Raw genomic sequence first — 22,854 nt, 5'->3', positions numbered from 1 at the left:
CAATGCTCTTCCTGTAGCAAAAGCCAGGTGGCTGGGTCTCATCCCTCCCATCTCAGCTCAACTATCACTGCCAAACCACCCGGTCTCAGGCGGTGCCCATCTCTGCCCACCGTGTCACTCTCCAACACACAGCTCTTATTTTCTAACAAGAACTGTTCACAATCTGTATTCACCTTATTTATTTACATGTTTCATTTGGGGGTAGGGGGTAGTACCAGGGATTGAACTCGGGCACTTGACCACTGAGCCACATCCCAGCCCTATTTGGTATTTTAGAAACAGGGTCTCATTGAGTTGCTTAGCGCCTTGCTTTTGCTGAGGCTGGCTTTGAACTCGCAATCCTCCTGCCTCCGCCTCCCAAGCCACTGGGACTACAGGCGTTTGCCACCACGCCCAGCTTACATGTTTCTTATTTATTATCATGTTTGTTCCATGAATATAATCCCTCCTTGGGCAGGAACTTAATCTTTCATGGCTGTTTTCTCAGAGGTTTTTAGTAGAGAATTGGGAACACAGTAGACACTCGACCACCATTTGTAAATGAGTGAATAAATTAATGAACAATGCAGATGACCTTACTCAAGTTCACTGTGCACCTCAGTTCTTTCATCCATAAAAATGGAATTATAAAAATGCCTATTTCATAGAGTTACTATAAGAATTAGAAGAAATGAACCAGAATGTTTAGTAGCGTACCTAGCACAGCATAAGAATTTAAACCAGATTAATATTTTCCTCATGTGTACTTTTCCCTTTACGAGAACAAGTTTAAGAGAGGAAAAGAAACTTGAAGTGGAAGAATTGAAAACAACTTACCACACAGTAGGAATAAACACCCAAAAATATAAAACCCACCAAGTATGACTTAGAAACATAATGCTCAAAAGTCCGCCCAAGCAAGGGCTGTGTCTGCCAATCCCAGCCCTCGGAGCCCAGGGGTTACTGCGGACTGCGGCCATCTGAAACGGAACATCCCAGCATGGTTGAGGATGCTGCTTTCTGAAGCTGGAGAGAGGTAGAAATTTTACAGGAGCTCCTGGTCAGTCGTTCTAACTTCTGTCCCCAACCCCTCCTACTCCCACTCTGTCAAAAACCTAGCCTAGCCTCATGCTCCATCCAAAAGGGAAGAAAAATTCAAACCCACAACATAAAAAAGAATTGGGCAGGGTTCGGTGGCACACAACTATAATCCCAGCAGCTTAGGAAGCTGAGACAGGAGGATCACAAGTTCAAAGCCAGCAGCAGCAAAAAGCAAGACACTGAACGACTCAGTGAGGCCCTGTCTCTAAATAAAATACAAATAGGGCTGGGGATGTGGCTCAGTGGCTGAGTGCCCCTGAGTTCAATCCCCAGTACCCAAAAAAAAAAAAAAAAAAAAGAAAANAAAAAAAAAAAAAAAAGAATCAGGGCAACTCCAACCAGCCCTGCCTCGACTAAAATCTAAGCAAGCTGCCTAACTCTGGGTTTTAGCCAGCTTTTTCAGTGCTGTGACCAAAAGGTCTGACAAGAACAATTAAAGGAGGAAAAGGTTATTTGGGGACTCATGGTTTCAGGTGTCTCAGTCCATAGATGGCTGGCTCCATTTCTTAAAGCCCAGGGTGAGGCAGAACATTTCTTAAAGCCCAGGGTGAAGGAAAGCAGTTCAGAATATGGCCAGCAGAAAGCTCTGTTCAACAGGACAAAATATGTATCCCACAGGCACAACCGGGACCCAGTGCCTCCAGCCACACCCCATCTGCCCACAGTTACCATCCAGGTAATCCCTATCAGGGGATTAATGTACTAAGTAGGTTAAAACTCTCTAACCCAATTGTTTGACCTCTAAACTTCCTTGCATGTTCTCACACATGAGCTTTTACGGGACACCTTACATCTAAAACATAACACTCTGGCTATCATCTTCACCAGCTTGCAAGAGCCTGGGCTCCAAAGCAGAAGCCCCCCCTACCAGATCACCTTTCCCTAGACAGCAGGGCCAGCAGCAAGGGTTCTGGGGGCAGCAGAAACTGACTCAACTCCCAGTCTTGCTACTTGTGAGTCCTGTGACCTTGGGAAGACTATTTAACATCTTAAAGCCACTGTTAACTCTTCTATAAAATGAGGATAAAATCAATTACCTCACAGGGGTGTTGTGACAACTAATGAGCTAAGTACCTGGCCCAGCCCAGCACTTAGCAAGTGGTAAACATGGTGTGGCTTTAAAAAGGAATCCATGTCTCACTTCAGCTGATCTTTGGGTTGCCAATAATCTTTCACTCTCTTTGCAAGTACAAAAACTGTGAGACCTCACTTAGGCAAACAAAAATCATGTACTTTTGCTGTCCCAAATCCAACAATACTGCACGTAAGGTAGTTCTACCAACACAGTCAAATGAGGACAATCTGGAATGAGTTTGTGAAGCCAACATTGTCCCTGGTGATCATCAGGAACACTGTTACTAGGCAAATATCTATTTACTAACAAACAACACTGTAGCAATAACAAATTTTTTAAATGGAACCCAAACAATGCCTGGCATATAATTGCCTTATGAAATCTACTCTTTTCATAAGCTTTTCAGTCTCTGATCAGGAATATATCTTTTTGTAGAATTATAACTGAATTTGTGAGCAGGAGCAATAGTAGAATGAATCGGACATTATTACCCTGTGTGCAAATATGACTATATGAACTGTGTATCTCTACATCATGTTTGAGAAGTCATACTCATTTATGTATGATGTGTCAAAATGTATTCTATTTTCATGTATAATTAGAACAAATAAAAAATATAATAAAAAATAAGTGAACTCGTATATTCCATTGCTTTCACTTAAGATTACATCTTAAGTATTTTTCATATTGTTGCAGAATTACACTTAAGTATCACTTAAAATGATTGCACTAAAAAAAAGCCCAGTGAATTGATTAAGAGTCACATAACCATTTCTCTACTGAGCACTAACTAATGGACTCAGAGTGCTGCAGCAGGAACTGTACAGGCTTTACAATCAAAAAGACAAGGTTTAACTTGACTTCTTTTAGCTTCTCAGTCAAATCAAGCTCATGGGCAAATCATTCATCTTTTCAACCTCAGCTTCCTCACCTGTGAAACACCCTCAACCAATCTTGTTACAGGAAGTCAGCAATGACAAATGTAAAACACAGTTCCCCCATTCCCAGTGTTTCACGGTTACATACACAGTGTGGCAAACAAACACCTTCATGAACAGATCTTTTCCTTCCACCAGGTTGTTTCTTTAGGAGACAATTTTCCCCAAAATAGATTACTGAGCTCAAGAGCAATTTTATTTTTATGACTATTAAAATCTGTTTCCAAATGGCCTTCAAAAAGATTGTAAAAACGTACTCTGCCCAGGCCACCATCTGGCCAGGGTTTTGGAGGGCATGGCCAAACGTGCAGAGGTACAGGGACTCAGGAGTTCAATCTAGTGGGCAAAGGCCAGGCTCCCACACAGACCTATAACTCCTCTAGTCACCACCGACAGCCACCCCAGCCCTGGGCCAAACCTATTCCAAGTGCAGGACTCTGTCCGCAAAGCCCTCTGTGTGCAGAGGGGCTGCGACCTCACTGCCAGCTACAGACCTGTTCCTCAGCATCTTCCACTGCTCTGCTCACCCCCATTCTTCCTCTCCTGGCTTATTCCAAACAGCCCCCCACCCCAGTCTCCCACCCTCACCTCGCCTGGCCCTCCCTACTGCTTCCTCTCCTGGGACCGTGGCTCCGCATGCCCCACCCTTATTACCAACTGTTTCCCTCCAGCTTCGCTGTCTCCAGACACTTTATTAACGCTAATCACAGCAGACACCACTGACTGAAGACCTCAGAGGCTAGCCCTGTCCTGGCAGGGTATTTAAACCTCACCACAAGCCTGTGAGATAAATATTATTTTTCTTACTTAACAGATAAAGCAATCAAAACTTGAAGATTTATTATCTCATGCACCCATCCAATCAACCCATGTTTGTTAAGTGTCTACTATGTTGTTGGGTTCAGGGTTGAGTACCAGATATACAGTAGAGACAGAAAGTTAAGCAAGCATGTGAATAAAGACAGAAAAATAAACTATCATAAAATCCATGGTAGAAAAGAAAAGGTGCCAAGTGCTCGCTAGAACAGAGAACCCGAGTGCAGGGAGTGGTGGTTAGCCCCTCTAACCAGGTTACGTTAAAGCTGAGACGTGCAGGTCCGGGAGCTTACATTCGAGGAAAGGGAGAGAGGTGTCCTGTCAAGAAAGTAGGACATGCTGAAGGCCCTGACACAGGAACAAGCTGGTGTGGCCCGGCAGTTACAAGGGGAGAGAGGAACATGCAGAGCTCAGAGAGACAGGGAGCTCCAACTACTGAGGACAGGACCTCAGGGGTCATGGCAAGAAGTTAGGGATTTTATTCCAAAGTCTAAGAAACATAAAAAGATCAACAGAAAATTAAAACTGATGAGGCAGCCCCAGAAGGCAGTGGCTACAACAGACTGACCTTCCGACTAGAGCACATGCTAGTGCTCACTGAGTGCCCACTACATGCCAGGTGACACGCCGGGTGGGCACTGTACATACCACAGCTCATGAAATCCTCACGTGACTGAACGAAAGACTCTATTAGGTCTACTTGACGTGAGGTTCTGGAAGCCACCAAGGCAAGGCCACAAGTCAGTGAAGACCTCCAACCAGCCAGACCTCCAACCCAATCCTCATCATGTCAAGTCCACGTTGCATCTACCCATCACGGTGCTTCTGAAAGCTTCAGGGCTACACAAATGGGAAGGGTGGGGTGCTCTCTGGTGATAAGTAACTCACAACACAGTTATTACAGAGCAAGTTTAAAGATGCAATCTCCTTGTCAAAGCAGGTAAAACACTCCAAGTTGACCAACTGTCTCAACTAAGACCAAAAATCTTCAACAAATAGGAGTAAGAACCTCAATACAAGAACATAGGTACTCTGGGTAGCTGGGTATGAGACAAGTCAAGCAAAGGACAAGGACAAAGAGACGCAGGTGGGGAACAGAAAGAGACAAGCGTTTCAGCCCCACCTGGCTAAGGGTCTCCCCGCCCCTTACAGAGGAGGCCACTGAAATCAATCCTGCTCTGAAATCTACTGTTTGTTGCATATGATTTATATTTGAAACCTCTGACATCCCCAAATCCCATTTCTAGGAATTTACCCTAAAAAAAAATAAAATAAACAAAACTAGTTTTTATTATCCTGGAAATTAATGCTCTATCTGAGTTTCAGGTGGCGAAGATTTTCTCCCATCCTGTCGGCTCTCTCTTCACGCTCACCTCATACAAGACAAAGGTGCCAATAACATATTGGAGAAAAGACAGCCTCTTCAACAAATGGTGCTGGGAAAACTGGAAATCCATACATAGTAGAATGAAATTTAACCCGTCTCTCAGCCGGCAAAAACCCAGCTCAGAGTGGATCAAGGACCTAGGTATTAGACCAGAAACCCTGCACATACTAGAAGTAAACATAGGCCCACACTCCAACATATCAGCACAGGAACTGACTTCCTTAATAAGAAAAGCACAGGAAGTAAAATCAATAATCAATAAATGGGATGGCATCAAACCAAACAGCTTCTTCACAGTTTTGCCTGTAATTCTGAGAAACAAGAAACAACCTGAAATGTTGAACAGTAGGCAATTATGTAAATTGATTCAATCTACCATTTTAATATAAGCCTTTATGAAATATTACACAGTCACTAAATAACGCATTCTATCAGTAATGAGATGGAAAGCTAATGATGTCACTCCCTGTCAAAGGCCAAAACCAAACTGTTCTATATATTGGTAAGGACAATCATGTGGACTGGACATGTCACACCAAATTCTGGGTCTTCCTCATTCACAGAAAAAAAAAAGAAAAACTTTCTTTTTATTGCAGATTGAACCCAGGGTTACTCTGCTATTGAGCTACATTCAATCCTTTTTTAAATTTTATTTAGTTTTTATTTCAAGACAGGGTCTCATTAAGTTACCTAGGCCCTCGATAAGTTGCTAAGGCTGGCCTCGAACTTGCCATCGTCATACCTCAGCCTCCTGAGTTGCTGGGATTATAGGCATGTGCCCAGCTTCAAAAAAAAAAATTTTAAAGGAAGAAAGAGTATCCAGAATAGGTCACAGCAGATAAACTCAGGCCTTCACAAAATGCTGCTTCCCAGGTCTCCTCCAGCCAGGGAGCTCCCCACATTATCATCTAGAAAGAACCAATGAGACAAGGTCTCACAGAAGACTGAGATGGCTCACTTACTTCCCACCTCAGGGCCTTCCCCAGAGACCACATCCTTGGCTAACAAAGACCCACATGAAGCAGCGTGGTTTCCACGTGTCAGTGAGTACTGAGGCAGCACAGAGAACACACCAGAAAGGACTTCTTGTGCCAGAAGACCTGGGTTCAAAGACTCAATAAGTCTCACCCACTCTGGGCTTCCAGCCTCCATGTGTCCATTGAGGGCTGGCTGGATGACATGGTGCCCAAGCTCCTCCAGCTGATGTCCTGACCCCACCCCACACCTCTGGACTCACGCCCTGAGCTCCGGCATTCCTCCCTCTGGTCTGCACCACCACAGCAGCCTTTCACCTCATCATCTGGCCACCAGCCTTCTCCTCTCCAAACCTTGCTCCTCACAATCGCCAGAGTGGGTCATCTTTTGAAAGCACAATTCTGGTCCTTTTCCCCCCAATTAAAATCCATCACTGGTTCCCTTTTACCTTCAGGACAAAAATCAAACAAAGCAGCATAATATTCAAGAGCCTGCGGGATGGGACCCACGCCTGCTCCACAGGCCCAGGGCATGTGCAGTGCCCTAAACTCACCATGCCTTGCCCCACTCTCTCATACCACACATGCGTCCTGAGAGGGATGCTCTCTCAGCCCTCTCCACCTGTCCAGTCCTGACTTGTCCCTCCTGCTCCACCTCAGGCAACAGCTCCTCCAAGAAAGCGTCCCTGAATCCCCCGGCAGGCCCAGACCCGACCCATGCCCCTCAGGGCCTACACTTCCACATTTCCCCAATGGACTATTTTCTTACCCATCTTTCCAACTAACACTGAGTCTCTTGGCAGGGAAACTTACCTGGTCTTAATCCACTGCAGATTCCCCCACCCAGGTTGTCAGCCTGGCACAGGGATATTTTGTGAAAACATTTACTGAATAGATAAACCCTGAGCAAGACCATGAGAGAGCCTAGGTCTTATTAGACTCTAGCTAAATGCAACTGCTCATGTTTAGATATCAGTCATCTGAGACTAGATAGGAGTCATGAAATTCCTCTCCAAAACAAAAGTATTTCAGTCCCTTCTTTAATATGTACTAACTCTAAAATTAGCTTTAGATATTACAAGTACTTTTTATAGGCACCCCACAGAAAGTTCAGACTATCACCACACAGAGATCTATGACCTGAGCTACGAAATGAAGCAAAGGCCAAAGGAAAAATTTCAGTGACCTATAAAGACCTGAAAGGGAGATACTGAGAACAGTGTGGTCATTTCAATTTCAGCTGCAGAATTTGCTCTTGAAAATGTACAATAAAAAATATTAATACCATAAAAACCTAACAGCAGCCAAAGGACCACAGTCATAAAGAAAAAACATAAATCCTAAAACATATTGGCACAGAAGGCTCTTTCTCACCTTCAAAAAAAACTGGATATAGACTGTCAAGAACAGTCTGAACAAGTGAAACTTCCATCACATGGCAAAGTGGAGAAAAGTGACAAGTATAATAATAACAATAAGAAAAAGAAGGACAAATGGCCACACAAAGAACGCAGGAGGTGCTGGAATGCATGCTGCCCTCATGAAGCTCCCAACAGCCTCATGAAGTAGAAGCTACTATCAAAGGTTAAGTGACAGGGCCAAGGTCACTGAGCAGAAGTGCACAAACATAATCTGACTCCAGAAGTTGTGGTAGGACCCAGGCAGCATGGACACCCCTGAGAATGGCTTTGCCACACTCATGCCCAGCCCTCAGTCTCTCCTCCATGTAATAAAGAAAGCTAGATTCAGGATTCCTTCCCATTCAAAAGGCAGGCAACGAAATGCACAACGAAAATTCTACCATTTTGTTAAACTTTAACAGTGCCCTTCAAAAATAATCACCTCCTTCCAAAGCTGCTTTAATAGTAAAGTAATATATCTAGTTTAACACTTTAAGTTCCCAGCTCAGAACAAGAACTCGATAAACAGTAGCTATTATTACTCTTATGATAAAACACGAACAATCACTTAAAAGTAGAGTAGATTTTAATTATACACAATATGGAATAATCAAATCTCATGCATTTGAGGCCCTAGACCCACAGCATAGATCGCATTGTACAGCTGAAATTATAACAACTCAAAGCTCAGAAATTACTTGTTTCCATTAGAGATCTGACAAGTCATTTCTTCAATTGGTCACTGGTGGTTTGCAGATAACTATTAGCAGTAATGAGTATTCTAAATTAAATTCAGAGACAGCACCACTCTGTTTTGTAAAGACAACTGGGAGAGAGAAACATAATTGTGGCGCGTCCTTCTCTCTGTGTCCTCCGTCTTCTCTCTGATAAATATCTCCTGTGTCTTGCATAGTATGGATTTCATTTGGTTACAAATGAAGAAGGGTCTAATTCTTCCCATGATAAATGAGAGCATAGAGCAGGTAACTTGTTAAAGAGAATTGGAATTGGGAAAACAACCTTATTTTCCTGATACCTGAAAACAAAACCCCTCGGCTTACAAATGAAAGACACAGCACTGGAAGACATTGGCACACAATGACTCCTTGGTGCTGTGTGCAGGCTGCTCATGGCCCACTCAACAGCGACCACGTCTACAAAATACCAGGGGAGGTGCAAGGCACAGGAAAGAATAATGGTTCTGCAATCACTAAAAACATGGAATCCAATTCCAGCTCTGTATCCCCTCACATATCATATGACCTGAAACAAGTCTTTCCCACTCTTAAGATTCCTTGTTTGTAAAGTGGAGATAATACAAAATACCTGAAGAGTTGAAGCAAGGACTAATTAGGAGCCATAAATAATGTGCCTTATGTTACTGCAAGGCCTTCGACAAATGCTAGCTCCCCTCAACTGTGCAATATGGAACACCCTCATCAAATACCCAAAGCTGGACCTGCAAGTGGCCCTCGTATGAAAGGCTGACAGAGAATACACAGTCCCCAGAAAGGAGCTCTCTCCTGGGTCTGGTTGGACAGCAGCAGCAGGCTTGATCTGTCAGGAATAATGATTTGGCATCTCCACTTACATTCTCAAAGTCCTTCATGTTCCGTACTCTGGTGGGAGACACCTTTTCTTCTGACACTTGTGGGAGCTCTAGAAAAAGGCAAAACAGACAGAAAACGTCATGGCATGCAAACTGCCCAACATTCCCTTTAAGGCCTAGAGGCCCGAGAAGACAAGAATAGCTTCCACATGTGCCATGCTGGCGCTTCCTGCCTATTGTGATTTACTGATTCAAGTCTAGGGAAAGTTCTAAACCATTTTATTTCAACACTGACAAGGTACTTAAACTATCCCCAGTGTAACCATGCATATTAGAGGATGAACCCAAAAAATACAGCAGGCACACAGCACAGCAGATTGTACTGACACGTGCTTCCTCAACCTCTCAAGTCAGACTCTGGAACGAAGTATGGCTAACGAACTTGATAGCAGGGGCTGGCCAATTTCTCCTAAAAACACCAGACAATGACCATTCTGGGGTTTGCAGGCTACAAACAAAGCCTAAAATCTGTCACAGCTACTTGATTCCTGCAATAGCACAAAAACAGCCACAACCAACTCATAACAATGTGGTGCATTCCAATAAGAATTTACTTCCTAAGTCAGCTAATGGGTGCCAACCGTCAACCCCTGCTTTAGATGAGTACTGACTTTTCCAGCACCCAAGTTTTTCCACAACTTAATTCAACAAACACTTCGCAAACACCTGCTCTGCACCAAGCACCATCCTATGTGCTGGGGGAAATGATGAAGACAAGATCCTGCACCCAAGGATTCCCACAAGGGGGCAGAACAGAGAGGACAACAAACTGTGAGCATGCTGAGCCAGCTCCTGGAGCTTTGCAGGTGTTGAGTAAGCGTGTGTGGAGAAAATGAACGGATTCACTCTCCCAGCAAAGGTGCGCTGAGAGCCGACTTTCTGCTAGGCAGTTTGGGATGTGACCACATCAGGCAACAAATGGAGCTGCTATTCAGAGGAAAACAGGCAACAAACAAAATAATCAGGCAATTGTCAGATATGTTAAAAGGTGATAAAGCCATGGAGACAAAGTGAGTGAGGGTGGGAAATGCCAGGGGCAGGGTGTGCACTGCAACTGAGGAAGGCCTCACCGAGAAGGCCACACCTGCCAGACTTGAAGGGAAGCAGCCAGTGGCCTGGGGAGGAACACTCCAGGTACAGGGAGATGCCTGAGATGGAGGGCACCCCGGGGGTCTGAGGACCAGCCATGAGACAACCACTAAGATCAATTCACAAAGGGCACAGTAGAAGAGGAGACAGGAGAGGTTCCAGGGACAGGCTGCACATGGCCCTGTGGGTTCTTCTACAGATGGAGCTGCCCCTGGGGATTGTGAGCAAGGGAGTGAAATGAGCAGACTCAGGTTTCTACAAGCTCCCTCTGGCTGCCTGGCTGAGAACAGACTGCAGGAGGCTTAGGAGAGAAACAAGGAGACTGTCGGGGTAACTCAGGAAGAATCCAGGCTGGAGGTGATGTAAGTGGATGAGGACTGGTTTCATTTGGGACATTTTAAAAGTAGCCAACAGGAATAAATGAAATGAAGTGAAAGCACAACTACACAGGCCACAGGAGAGCCACAGAAGGGGACTAGCTTTGAACTGAGCCCTAGAGAGACAGCAGGCAGATAAGAAGGACGGATGCCCAAACAAAGGCCCAGGGGTGGGCACAGTGTTTGGATACTACTCAGCAGAAAGAGGCTGAGGGGTGGGCCAGGGCAACTGGAGGCACACAGGTTTGTTTTCCTGTTCCTCAAATGGGCCACGCTCTGTCTCCTGTGTCAAAGACAGCTGACCCTTCTCCCCTTCTCCTTCCCTACCACAGTTCTACCCCACCTCCAAGTCTCAGCTCCTAGGTCAGGTTCTTCAGAAACTCTCACCTGACTCTGACCCCATAAATCTCTCTTCACACCAATCATTCAATGTCTACCATAACTTTTTGTTTGTCAGTGTCCTGGGCTCGAGGGTAATGACATTCAAGCTTGAATCCCAAGCACTTCACCCCCGGAGTCTGGCATGAAGCCAATGTACAGACAAAGTACGGCTAACGGGCTTGACAGCAGGAGCTGGCCACTGGCTGAATTAAGGAGTGGATATAATAATTTTCTGCTTCTAACTACCTATAGGCAGGAAGAGCAGGTTTATGGGATTTTTAAGTTAATAGGTTCCAAAGGAAAACCCGAGGATGGCCTATCTGTTTCAGAATTCTCCAGAAATGACACAGTGACTCTTATCCTGGCTGCTCTAAAAACTTCCTGCTGCACATACCAATCTCATTACTCTGGAGAGAAAGGAAAAAATCAAAGTCAAGACATCTCTAAGTTCAACAAGGCAAATTACTAGCACAAACCACACAGCCACCTAGGAGGGACTTCACTCTTTCCAAAAATGGAAATTTTGAAGAATGCTGAGCAAGACCTGACTGCAAAGGCACCTCATAATCCACTCCAGCACAAGACCCCACTTGACTCAGCCATATCTCCTATGCTCTAGTAGCCATGTGAAGGACGGGCTGAGCAGCATTGGCCGCAGCCGGCCGACGGTACCCAGCAGCTGCCTGCAAGGCCTTGGCACACACAAGTCCGGACGGCAACTCTTCAGGCCTCCAGCCACTCGGCCTGGAGAAAACAGACACCGCGTGTGAGGTCTAGCCACCAGCTCCATGTCCAGCTTCCATGCAGCTGTTCAGTTCGGCAAGCCCTAGCTGAATCCCTACAGGCGTGGCAGCAGGCAACTGCACCCGTGAAGTACTGCCTCGGACATGCACTCCTGAGTTTGCCCAGCGTCTATGAAGGGAGGTGGAGGGCAGATCAACACATCTGTACTGTAAAATGCTGAGCACTGGCTGTGTACCAAGCCTGGTGGGCTCTAGGACCCAGAGGGATTGAAGTTCAGCCCCGGGCCTCAGGGCACTTGGTCCAAGTCTGCTTCCCTTGTTCTCAGTCAAAAAGTGACTGCTTTGTGTGCTTACCTCCATTTTCCAATCCAACACAGGTATTGATGCCATCCAGGTCATCTGGGCAAGCAGGAGCAAGGTCACTAGGAAAGAACACACAGGGTAAAAGAGGAGCCAGGTTTGCACAACAGAGACTGTTCAGACTGCCGCGATATGAATGGCATCAGCAGGCCACAGCTGAGAAGGACACATAGCCCAGCTACCTGGGAGGCATGAAGCTCAGGCACTGGGGCCGAGTTCCGCCTCAGAACGGAGTTCCAGCTCTAACATCAGGAGCTGTGTGACCGACCCCTGCTAGATGGGTCATTCATGCATTGCTTCACACATCTAATGTTCCATGTGCCAAATGTGTGCTGGGTGCAGAGGCACTGTGCCAAGTACACGGTAATTACATTAATTTTATGAGTAGAATGCTATAGTCTACCTGTGAAAATTAGTCAATTCAGGTACATAAACACAGCACACAGTAGGTCCTAAATAAATGACATCTATTGTTTTGTTATCATCGTTATTATTATCATAAATATGCCTGCAATAGTCTAGATATTAGGTGTCCCCCAAAAGCTCATGTATGAGACAATTCAAGAAAGTTCAAAGTTGAAATGATGAGATCCTTAACCTAATCAGTGCATTTAATCCCCTGATACAGGTTATTTGGGTGGTAACTGTAAGCAGGTAGGATGTAGCTGGAGAAGGTGGGTCATTGAGGGCAGGCCTCTGGGGTTTATATTTTGTCCATGGTGAGGTGAGTGCATTCCCTCCTTCCCCCCACCCCTCTCTCTCCCCCCGGGGTGGCCATGTCCTGAGCTGCTTTCCTCCACCACTCTCTTCCACCATGATGCTCTGCCTCTCCTGGAAACAGCTGACTATAGATAGAGATCTCTTAAATCACAAGGACCAAATAAACTTCTCCTCCTCTAAAACTGTTCTGGTCAGGTCTTTTGGTTGCAGCAGTGAAAAAGCTGGCTGAAACAATGCCATTTCAACCAAAATTTAAAACTCTGGGAATCAGGCACCAACTTAGATGCCTTAAGAATGTCAGACGGCTGGAGTACAGCTCAGTGGTAGAGTTTGCATATCATGCAAGGCCCTGGGTTGGACCCCCAGCTCCAAAACAAAAGAATGTCAAACAAAAATGCAGAATCCACTGATCCAAGACGTTTTACTGGTTGAGTTATATAAATAGGTTCAGTGAGGATTTAGGGATACTGACAGAAAACTAGACCATAACTGGAGGTATGATTTGACACAACAGAAACTGCCCTGGGTTGTAGCACAGCCTCTACAAGTACCTCTCCAAGCCTGGCCCCCTTCAGCTGTAACAGGAGAAAAGCAGTACTTCATAAAGTAATGGGCAATCAAACAAGATACAAAGTGCCCAGCAATGTACTTGGCATATTGTGGACCCTCCATAAGCAGGAGAAAAACATCACTGTCATCTTGAAACACATAATGTTTTACAATTTATAATTCATGAAATATTTACCATCGTTAGAACTGCCCAATTCCCTGAGGGTTCATGCATTTTTCAAAGGAAGGCTCTGAAGCCCAGACAATGTCAGTGTCCTAGACAGAGTCACATGGCTGTGGAGAACCAAGTCCAGAATCCAGGCCTTTTATGTCTATTGCCTAATAATGCTTCCCTGACCCAATCTGAAAAACTCAGAGCTGATGGAGGCTCAGCTCAGCTTCTCAGCAGATTGCTCTTTCCTGCTTCTAAATCCAAATGCATTCTGCCCTCTGATAATTTTGCCTGATCACCAAACTATGGAGTTGGAATCAATCTTTAAGTTCAGGACTGAGCCAAAAATTGAAACTATCATAAAAACCCAAATCCAACATCAGGAAAATAAAATATGTCTGCTATAAAGATTAATTAAAAACTTGGAGTAATCCTCAATCCTGAATACATAAATGTACACAAATGTCACCCCAAATCCTATTTTAGAATGGGTGGGCCATAAATACATACCCAGACAAAAGAAATACACTGAAATATTGAAAATCATCATTTGTAGGGAAATGAGAGATACTTTCTTCGTTTTTAATTTTCTCTAATATATTAATTTCTTCCAATAAGCATCACCAAAAGGTCAAAGTCCATTTTCTACACTGAATTTCAAAAATTAAAAGTTTAAAATTAAAAATTAAAGTTCAACTACCACCTTATACAGAGGTGGTGCAAAAGCACAAGTCACATACAAGGTTACTGGCCAGGCTTACCCTGGAGTCTGGTCCTAGATCTCTGACCGGGATTCGTTCTGCCAGGACCATTACATTAACTCCCACTGGCTAGAACAGCCCATGAGTAACTCAAGCCAAGGTCAATCACACCTGAAAACTACCTGGCAGACAAAGACAAAGTTGTCTCAGCTTCCAACAGGCAAACACTGAAGCTGCCAAATTTTATCTGTCTGCTCTTAAACGTTATCTATCTGTCATCTGCACCCTCCTGTCATTCCAACTACACCTTCCCATTCTGATCACTCCCTCACTCTTGGCCTTAGAATAAGGCTGGGGCCTCATGGAGAGCCCTGGAAATTAAACAAGGTCATCAAAAGAGGGCTCAGACATGAGTTCATCTTTTCATAGATGGACAAATGAGGTCCAGAAGGTAGAGGAACTTATCTACTCAAAATCACAAAGGGTTAGTGAGCCAAAACCCAGTTCCTGGTGCCACATCCCTGCCTGGGCTGCCCAAAGCCACTAAGTAACATGACACATGGTGGAGTGCCAGTTTCCTCATATGCAAAGGTAAGCAATCAGAAGAAACCCACCCTGTTGGGCACCCTCACCGTGCAGGTATCCTGGGCAAGACAGGGCAGGCAGCCTCCCACCTAGTCCTCATCACAGCCTGCTGAGCTTTCTAAAACTTCCTAAAATGCTGCCATTTTGTTTAAAATGAGAAAACAAAGGCCCAGAAAAGTAAAGCTACAAAACCCAAGCTGGCCCAACTTCAAATCCCATGCTCTGTTCCTCTACATCACCCTGATGTCCCCAACACCTTCCTGGGGTGTGGTGGGGGACCCAATGCATGGAGGCAGAGGGCTTATGGTGCTTGGCACAGGGCGCACACTGCTATTCTGGACTTTGCTGAGTGAACAAGTACCACCCCCACCCCCGTGCAGCTGCACCTCCTCTCTCCGGCTCCATCACCGCCCTAAGGGAGGCCTCCCCTCTAGGCTTCTATTTGCCAGCAACAATCGTCCTTTCACTTCACAAGACTCCAGGACCCAACGTTTCACTGACAGTGCGGGAGAGCCAAGGAAGGAACTGGACATCACGTTCGGAAACATCACATCAACAAGTACGCCTTTGTTTGCCTTTTAACAATTCCTTTTTCATCCCATGAGATTCATTCTTAATTAGAGAAAAACATAAATACAAAACTCCAGCTACACCTAAAGTTCTCCCTGACCCCTCCTCACGCCCACCTCAGTTTCCCCTCAGCAGTAACCACTGACGTCAGAAGATGCACATCGGATCCTCCAGGCCCTTCTCTAGACATGGGGTTTTATTTCCTAGCATAAAGAGAAAACAAATGCGGACCAACTATACATACTATTCTGCAACATTTTTCCTCTACTAAAAGGTGTCCTGAAGATGTTCTGATGACAGTACTAACGCGTGTGCTTCAATATTTGTAACTCCCACAAAGCATTCCACAGCACTGTTTTTCAAACTTTACTGACCATGATCAGTCCTTAATTCCAGAACTACTTTCTATTCTGTTTCACTTTTTAAAGGTCTGGTTGCAACCAACTAAACTGAATTGCATGAGCTACCAATGGGTCACAAACAGTCTGAAAGGCACTTTTGAAAGGATGGGTATTTACCCAATCTCCTACTGATAGTAACTCAGTTTGTTTCCATTTTTCTTTTACAAACAAGCTGTATGTATACAGGTCTCACTATGCACATGTATGAGGGTTTCTCTAGGATTGATAGCAGGCAGTGGAACTGCTGGGTCAAAACATAAGCACAATTTTAAAACCGGACAAAGGATTTGATTAAACATTTCACCAAAGAAAACACAAAGGGCTAATAAACACATGAAAAAATTATTTAATATGGGGGCCAGGATTGTGGCTCAGTGGTAGAGCACCTGACTAGCATGCACGAGGCACTGGGTTCAATCGCTGACACCACATAAAAATTTAAAAAAGAAATAAAATAAAGGTATTGTGTCCATCTACAACTAAAAAAAAAATTTTTAAATACTTAATATGATTAGTCATTACAGAAATATAAAGCGATTCCACAATGAGATACATGTCACACCTCCAATGGAGGTTATAAAAAGACAAAAAAATAACAAGTGCTGGTGAGGATGTGAATAAAACTAGAACCTTCAAACCCTGCTCATGGGAGAGACAAATAGCGAGGCCACTTTGGAATAGTTATGCAGTGCCTGAAAATGATACAGAGTTCCCAGAAAGCTCAGCAAACCCCCTGGGCACATGCCCAAGAGAAATGAAAAATATATGTCCATACATAAACTTGTGGACAAAGCCAGGCATGAGGGCACAACCCCATAATCCCAGCTACTCCAGACACTGAGGCAGGAGGATTGCTAAATTCAAGGCCAGCCTCCAAAACTTTGTCAGACCTTGTCTCAAATTAAAATAAAGAGGGCTGGGGTGGCTCAGTGGTAGAGCTCCTCCTGCCTAACATGTAGTAGGCCTTGGGTTTGATCCCCAACACTGTAAGAGAAGGAGAAAGAGAAGAATAAATTGTACATAATAGCAATGATATTCATAATAGATTTAAAAAATAAGCAACCCAAATGTTCATGAACATGAATGACTAAACAGTGTGTGGTACCTGGGTACAATGGAAAGTTATTTGACCATAAAAAGAAATGAAGTACTGATACATGCTACAACATGGATGAATCTCACAAAAGACTCCATGTGTGCGTGTGCATGCATGTATGTGTGTGTGTGGGGTGTGTGTGGGGTGTGTGTGTGTGTGTGTGTGTGTGTGTGTGTGTTTTGCTGGGGATGGAACCCAGGGGACCTGAAATGCTAGGCAAGTGCTCTACTACTGAGCTACACTCCGAGTCCTAAAGATCATATATTGTAAGTTACCATTTATATGAAACGTCCAGAACAGGGAAATCAAGTGACAAAAAGCAAACAGTGGTTGCACAGGGCTGAAGTGGGTGCAACAGGGCAGCGGAGGAAGAGGGAGGGATTGCTATCTTTTGTGAATGATGAAAAGGTTCAACTGGATGGCAGCGATGGCGCATGCCTCTAATCCCTGTGACTCAGGAAGCTGCGGCAGGAAGATCATAAGTTCAAAGCCAGCCTCAGCAACTTAGAGAGGCCTTAAGGAAACTTAGTGAGACCCTGTCTCAAAATAAAAAGGGCTGAGGATGTGGTTCAATGGAAGAGTATCCCTAGGTTCAATCACTAATACCAAAAAATAAAAAATCAGATGGCAGTAATGGTGTACAACTCTACAAATACACTAAAAACCACTAAACAGTATACTTTAAATGGGTGAAATTTATGGTACATGAAGTAGATCTTGATAAATCTTTTTTTAAAAAAAGAAACATACAGGCATATTTTTTACAGTAACAGATAATGCCAAATTGTGGATTCACTTCACAGTGATTGCAAAGCATCATTTCACCACTAAATATGGGGCCTATATTACATGATCTTCATCTCTAAAAAAAAAATAAAGGAAAGAAACTTGGTTTGTTCAGCAAATATGTGTTGGGCCTCCACTACGTGCTGGCATAGTCTAGGAGCTGAAGGAAGATTCAGTGAGATGAACTATGCTGTCCTCAAACCCGCAGCCAGGGGTACCCTGGAATGCAGTAGCACTCCTGTCACCCTCAAGACCTCACCAGAAATTGCAATCCACCATCCTCTTTCCTGACCTCCCCCTTCTAGCATCCAGTTTCTCTGCCCAAAGCACAAACTGTGCTTACAGCAAAAGATGTCTGGTCGGCAGCAGGCACTTAGAGGCCATGTGCTAGAGGAGCCAATGGGTCACTGGGCCTGGGCTCAGACCTCAGGAAGCCCACAGCTGAGCAAAGGCAGACTGGAGCCTGCACAGAGGAAGGGCTCAGGGCACTGGCACACAAGATCCTGTCCAGAAAACAGCACACTATGGCATCAGCACAACCCAGCTAGCTAACATTTCACTCTCCCCAGTAGGCGCCAGGCACTTCCACGTCACCCACACAGCCATCGATAAAATAGGTATTGTCATCAAGGAGAAACTGAAGCTCACAAAAGTTAAATGGCTTACACAAAGCCACGCATCTAGTCACACGGGGGTTTATACAGTCCTCCCAACTAGCAAGCCCAGGTTCTTCCCACACCAACAGGCAAGATTTAATAAAGGGCCTTGGCTTGGGCAAGGTCCCTGTGGCCAGAATCTGGATCTAAGTTTCACAGAGCTAGAGCAGTCTGAGGTACCCACAGATTTACAAGGAATAATGTAAACTGACCTAATTCAACAAAAGTCTAAGGACAAACTGGACTCCAGTTTAGACTTTAAAACTGGGCCTTGGAAATTACCAAGCAGAAGGGCCCTTCAAAAAGTACATTAGAGGGCTGGAGAGGTGGCTCAAACGGTAGCGCGCTCGCCTGGCATGCGTGCGGCCCGGGTTCGATCCTCACCACCACATACAAAGATGTTGTGTCCGCCGAAAACTAAAAAATAAATAAATATTAAAAAAAAAAAGTACATTAGAGTAAAAAAGATATGACTTTATCCTAGGGATTATCCTCCTGCATGTGACCAGCAAATGGAAACTCTGCCTCTCTCAGGATATTTTAAGGATATTTTTGCCACTCTTCGAGGGCCAGTTCAGTGCCAGGAGCTCTGTTAGATAGATCCTCCCCAAATCCTCTCAACCTTGAATTAGTTCAGAGAACTAGTTGGCAAGCAGGACAGCTCTGGAGTTAGCGAGCTTAGACAGTAGTCCTAATTTGATCGTGTGTGTGTGTGTGTGTGTGTGTGTGTATGTTCCCAGACTATTCACCTCTCAGAGCCTCAGTGGTACCACTTATAACAAGAGGATATTTGTTATTCAATGATTTTACAAAAATCATGAGCCCCTATTATGCCAGGTACTAGGATGGGAACTGGGGTTACAGAGATGAACAAAATACAGTCCTTGCTCTCATATGGGTCCCCATCTGATCTGGGCAACAAATAAGTTAACAGCCAGCAGCTTCAGTGTCCAAAACAGGAGCCACCTGCCACAAGGACCCAATAAGCACTTGAAATGTGGTTCATCTAAGTTCAGAAGGGCTCTAAGTGAGTGCAAAATTCATACCAGATACCAAAGATTTAGTAAAATTGAAAAAGAATGGAAAATATCTCATTAGTACTGACTACAAATTAGTTGATAATCTATGGAAATATTAGGCTAAATAAATAAATTATTAAATTCACCCATTTCAACTGGAGAATTTGCTCAATGTCTGAGGGCTTGCCAAGCATAAACAAGGCCCTGATTTCCATCCCCAGCACCACAAAGAAATTAAAAAAAAAAAAAAAAAACTTTTCATCACTTTTTTTTTAATGCAGCTACTAGAAAATTTTATGTAACTTATGTCATATTCCTATTTGACAGTCATTCCTGGTCAACAAAATTCAGTGAGATCAACAAGGGCTAAGATAGGTCAATGACAGATAAGGGTGGTTGGAAAGTTTCAGATGGCCCTGATGAGAATGGCGAATGTCAGCAAGGGTTTCCCAACAATGACACCTAAATTGAGACCTGAAAAATGATGTGTTAATAGGACAAAGGGCAAAGGGCAGTGGGGAGGGTAATCCAGATAGCACATACAGCAAGTGCCCAGGTCTGGCAGTAAGAAACGACATGGCAGGCAGGCATGGGGAAGGGGCTCAGGGAGGAGGCAGAGTTGGGAAATTAGGCAGAGAGGAGGCTACAGAAGCAGATGGCGCCAGAGTATGAAGGACCCTGGAAGCCCTATTAAAGAGCTTCTCCCTGAAAATGGCAGGGAGTCATGGAGGGTAATGGCAGTTACCAGGTATGTAGGTAGCACCTGGGACATGCAAAGGCAGGGAGGGGAAGGAAAGGAATGTTTGCAGATCTGCGGAGTTTCTGCTGCAGGTCAAACATGGGTTAACCCTTTTAGACTCATTTTAATTCTTATGCCAACCCTGAGCTTTAAATGAATCCATTTTACAGATGGCAAAAACTCAGCTCACAAGATGAGTGGCTTGCCCAGGGTCACAGGATTGTCAGTGAAAGAAATGGCATTGAACCCAGTTAAGTCTGGGTCCCAAAGCCCAAATGTTTCCCACCAACACTGAGATGAAAAGAACTGTCTGAGATGAAAAGATCAGATTTATGTGAACAAGTAAAAAACAAAGCTTTTGAGTGTATTAAAGACTATTAGAGGAGTGAAGGAAGTCAGGACAATCTGGTGAGAGCCAGTGTGGTAAGATGGAAAGACAGAGACAGGATGAACTTTCACAGGATCCAATTAGCAAGAGCTTCAAAGGGACTTGCTCTCTGCCTAATATCCAGCAGGTTCTCAATAAACAGAGTATCCCAACAAACTCTACTGTCATGTATAACTAAAAAGAATAAACAAAATAAATAAATAAGTAAACATAGTAACCATTTTCCAGGTTTGCCCAAGGTGGAAACTGTTTATGTCTATCTTGCTATCCAGGCATAAGTATTAACTGTGCCCACTTCACTCTTAAAAGCATCCTGGTCTGCATAACAAATAACATGGTCACCTTTCAATTAGGCTCTGTTGACTAAAAACAGCAGCCTGTCCTACAGAACTGGATAAACACTACAGGTTCTCAGGGCTCTCCTCCATTTCTTCCTACCCACTCTACAACCAGGAGTCCAGAACAATCAAAGGAACCCAACCTGGAGCAGTCTAGGCCTCTATCAAGTCTACTACAGAAAGAAAAGACCACTAAGGGCAGGACCATTGGGGGTCACTCTCAGCCAACATTCCTGATTTCTACCACTATTGATAATATAGGTTCAACATCCCCAATTTGAAAATCCAGAATCCAAAGTACTCCGAAATTCAAAACTATTTGAGCACCCATATGAAAATCCACAAAGTGAAACGCCACACCTGACCTCAGGTCACGGGTCCCAGTCAACATGAAGGCACATTAAAAATACTGTACAAGGGCTGTGGTTGTAGCTCAGTGGTAGAGCGCTTGCCCAGCACATGTGAGGCGATGGGTTCAATCCTCAGCAGTACATAAAAACAAATAAAGGTATTGTGTACATCTCAACTAAAAGAAAAAAAATTTTTAAATACTGTACAAAATTACCTTCAGGCTTTGTATATGTGAAACATAAATAAATTTCATGGTTTTTTTTTTTTTTTTTTTTGCACTATGGATTGAACCCAGGGGCACTTAATTACTGGGCCACATCCCCAGACCTTTTTATGTATTTTATTTAGAGACAGGGTCTTGCTAAGTTGCGCAGGGCCTCCCTAAATTGCTGAGGCTGGCTTATGAACTCACCATCCTCCTTAGCCTCCGGAGCTGCTGAGATTACAGGTGTGCACCACTGTGCCTGGCAATAAATTTCATGTTTAGACTTGGGTCCCATCTTCAAGTTATCTCATTATGTATTGCAAATATTCCAGAAATCCAAAAAAACTACAAAATACAAAATTCCTAGCATTTCTGATCCCAAGCATTTCAGATAAGGGCTACTCAACCTATTGTAGTAATATTAAGGCAACACAGTATACTTTTTTCAGCACTGGTGCCAGGCCCTACACTTGTCAAGCAAATTTCCAGGCAAGCATCACTTCTTTTAGTCCTCACACCAATGATAATGTGAGGGTATCACCACTAGCCCATTATACTGATGGGAAAGCTGGTCAAATCACTTTACCACCATCACACAGCTGGTCAGTTTACAGGACTGGATTGAATTCCAGTTCTGTCCATCTCCACCCAAGGTTCTTAACCATTACACTCCATTACCTCTGTCTGCATAGCCACTGTGTGTCCCCCATAAACAAAGTCTAGACAGACATAATGACTATATGCCTCATAATGAATCACCAGTGTCTTCAAGGCCCCTCCCTGTCCTCCATCCAGCCCCCATTGATGGCATACTCCAAACGGTTCTCTCTCACCGGACTCTTTTATAAAACCCTTTACCTGTTTGTCCTCCACAACCTCTTCAAAAGTATGTCCCCAAGTATCAGCCTAGTGCAGTGTAGGTGGGGACCCCAGAGCCCACAGTATCAGCAGGTGGGCTCTCCGGAGACCCTCCCCGAAGGAACCCACCCAGTGCACTGCCCCTGGCCACTCTCAAGCACCCTCAATAGCAAACTCCAAATCCGGTTAGGGAGAACCCCCATCAGTGGGGACCCCGGCCTCCAATGTCGCGGCCGCACCTGCAGCCGCTGAGCGTGCCGGGGAGGGTGACGTCCTCTTCCAACACGGAGTCCATCATGGACACAGAGGCATTGGTATCTGTGGCGAAGGCGCCACTGGTTCCGCTGGCTTGTCGCGATCCGCCTGGCTCCCCAGGTCCCCGCCCCCTCTAACCCAGCTCTTGTTGGGACTCCGGCGGCGCCGCTGGAATTCAAACCGCAGCCACCGCCATCTTTCCGGCCGCTTCTTCCTACGGAAATGAGGCGGGGTCA

The 22,854-nt window shown here is 44.6% G+C and overlaps 1 protein-coding gene across 10 annotated transcripts in view; it reads right to left on the bottom strand.

Annotated features, from left to right (window-relative positions):
* The window catches only part of Cdk5rap2 (CDK5 regulatory subunit associated protein 2), a 186,595-nt gene extending 163,741 nt beyond the window's left edge, over positions 1-22,854 (bottom strand). For 7 of the 10 annotated variants that reach the window (XM_015497679.2, XM_015497682.2, XM_015497681.2 and 4 more), the window contains exons 1-3: positions 22,603-22,854; positions 12,224-12,291; positions 9,262-9,329 (exon numbers count right to left, since the gene is read on the bottom strand). In XM_015497679.2, coding sequence (XP_015353165.1) covers positions 9,262-9,329; positions 12,224-12,291; positions 22,603-22,661 — 195 coding nt within the window. In that variant the 5' untranslated portion in view covers positions 22,662-22,854. The remainder of the gene's footprint in view (positions 1-9,261; positions 9,330-12,223; positions 12,292-22,602) is intronic. The other 3 variants (XM_015497680.2, XM_015497683.2, XM_015497685.2) reach the window with 1 other exon arrangement.

This window comes from Marmota marmota, unplaced genomic scaffold (genome assembly GCF_001458135.2).
Source record: "Marmota marmota marmota unplaced genomic scaffold, marMar, whole genome shotgun sequence".
NCBI classification, from domain to species: domain Eukaryota; kingdom Metazoa; phylum Chordata; class Mammalia; order Rodentia; family Sciuridae; genus Marmota; species Marmota marmota.
Note: the sequence above shows the minus strand (reverse complement) of the source record. Positions and strands in the feature narration are given on the sequence as shown.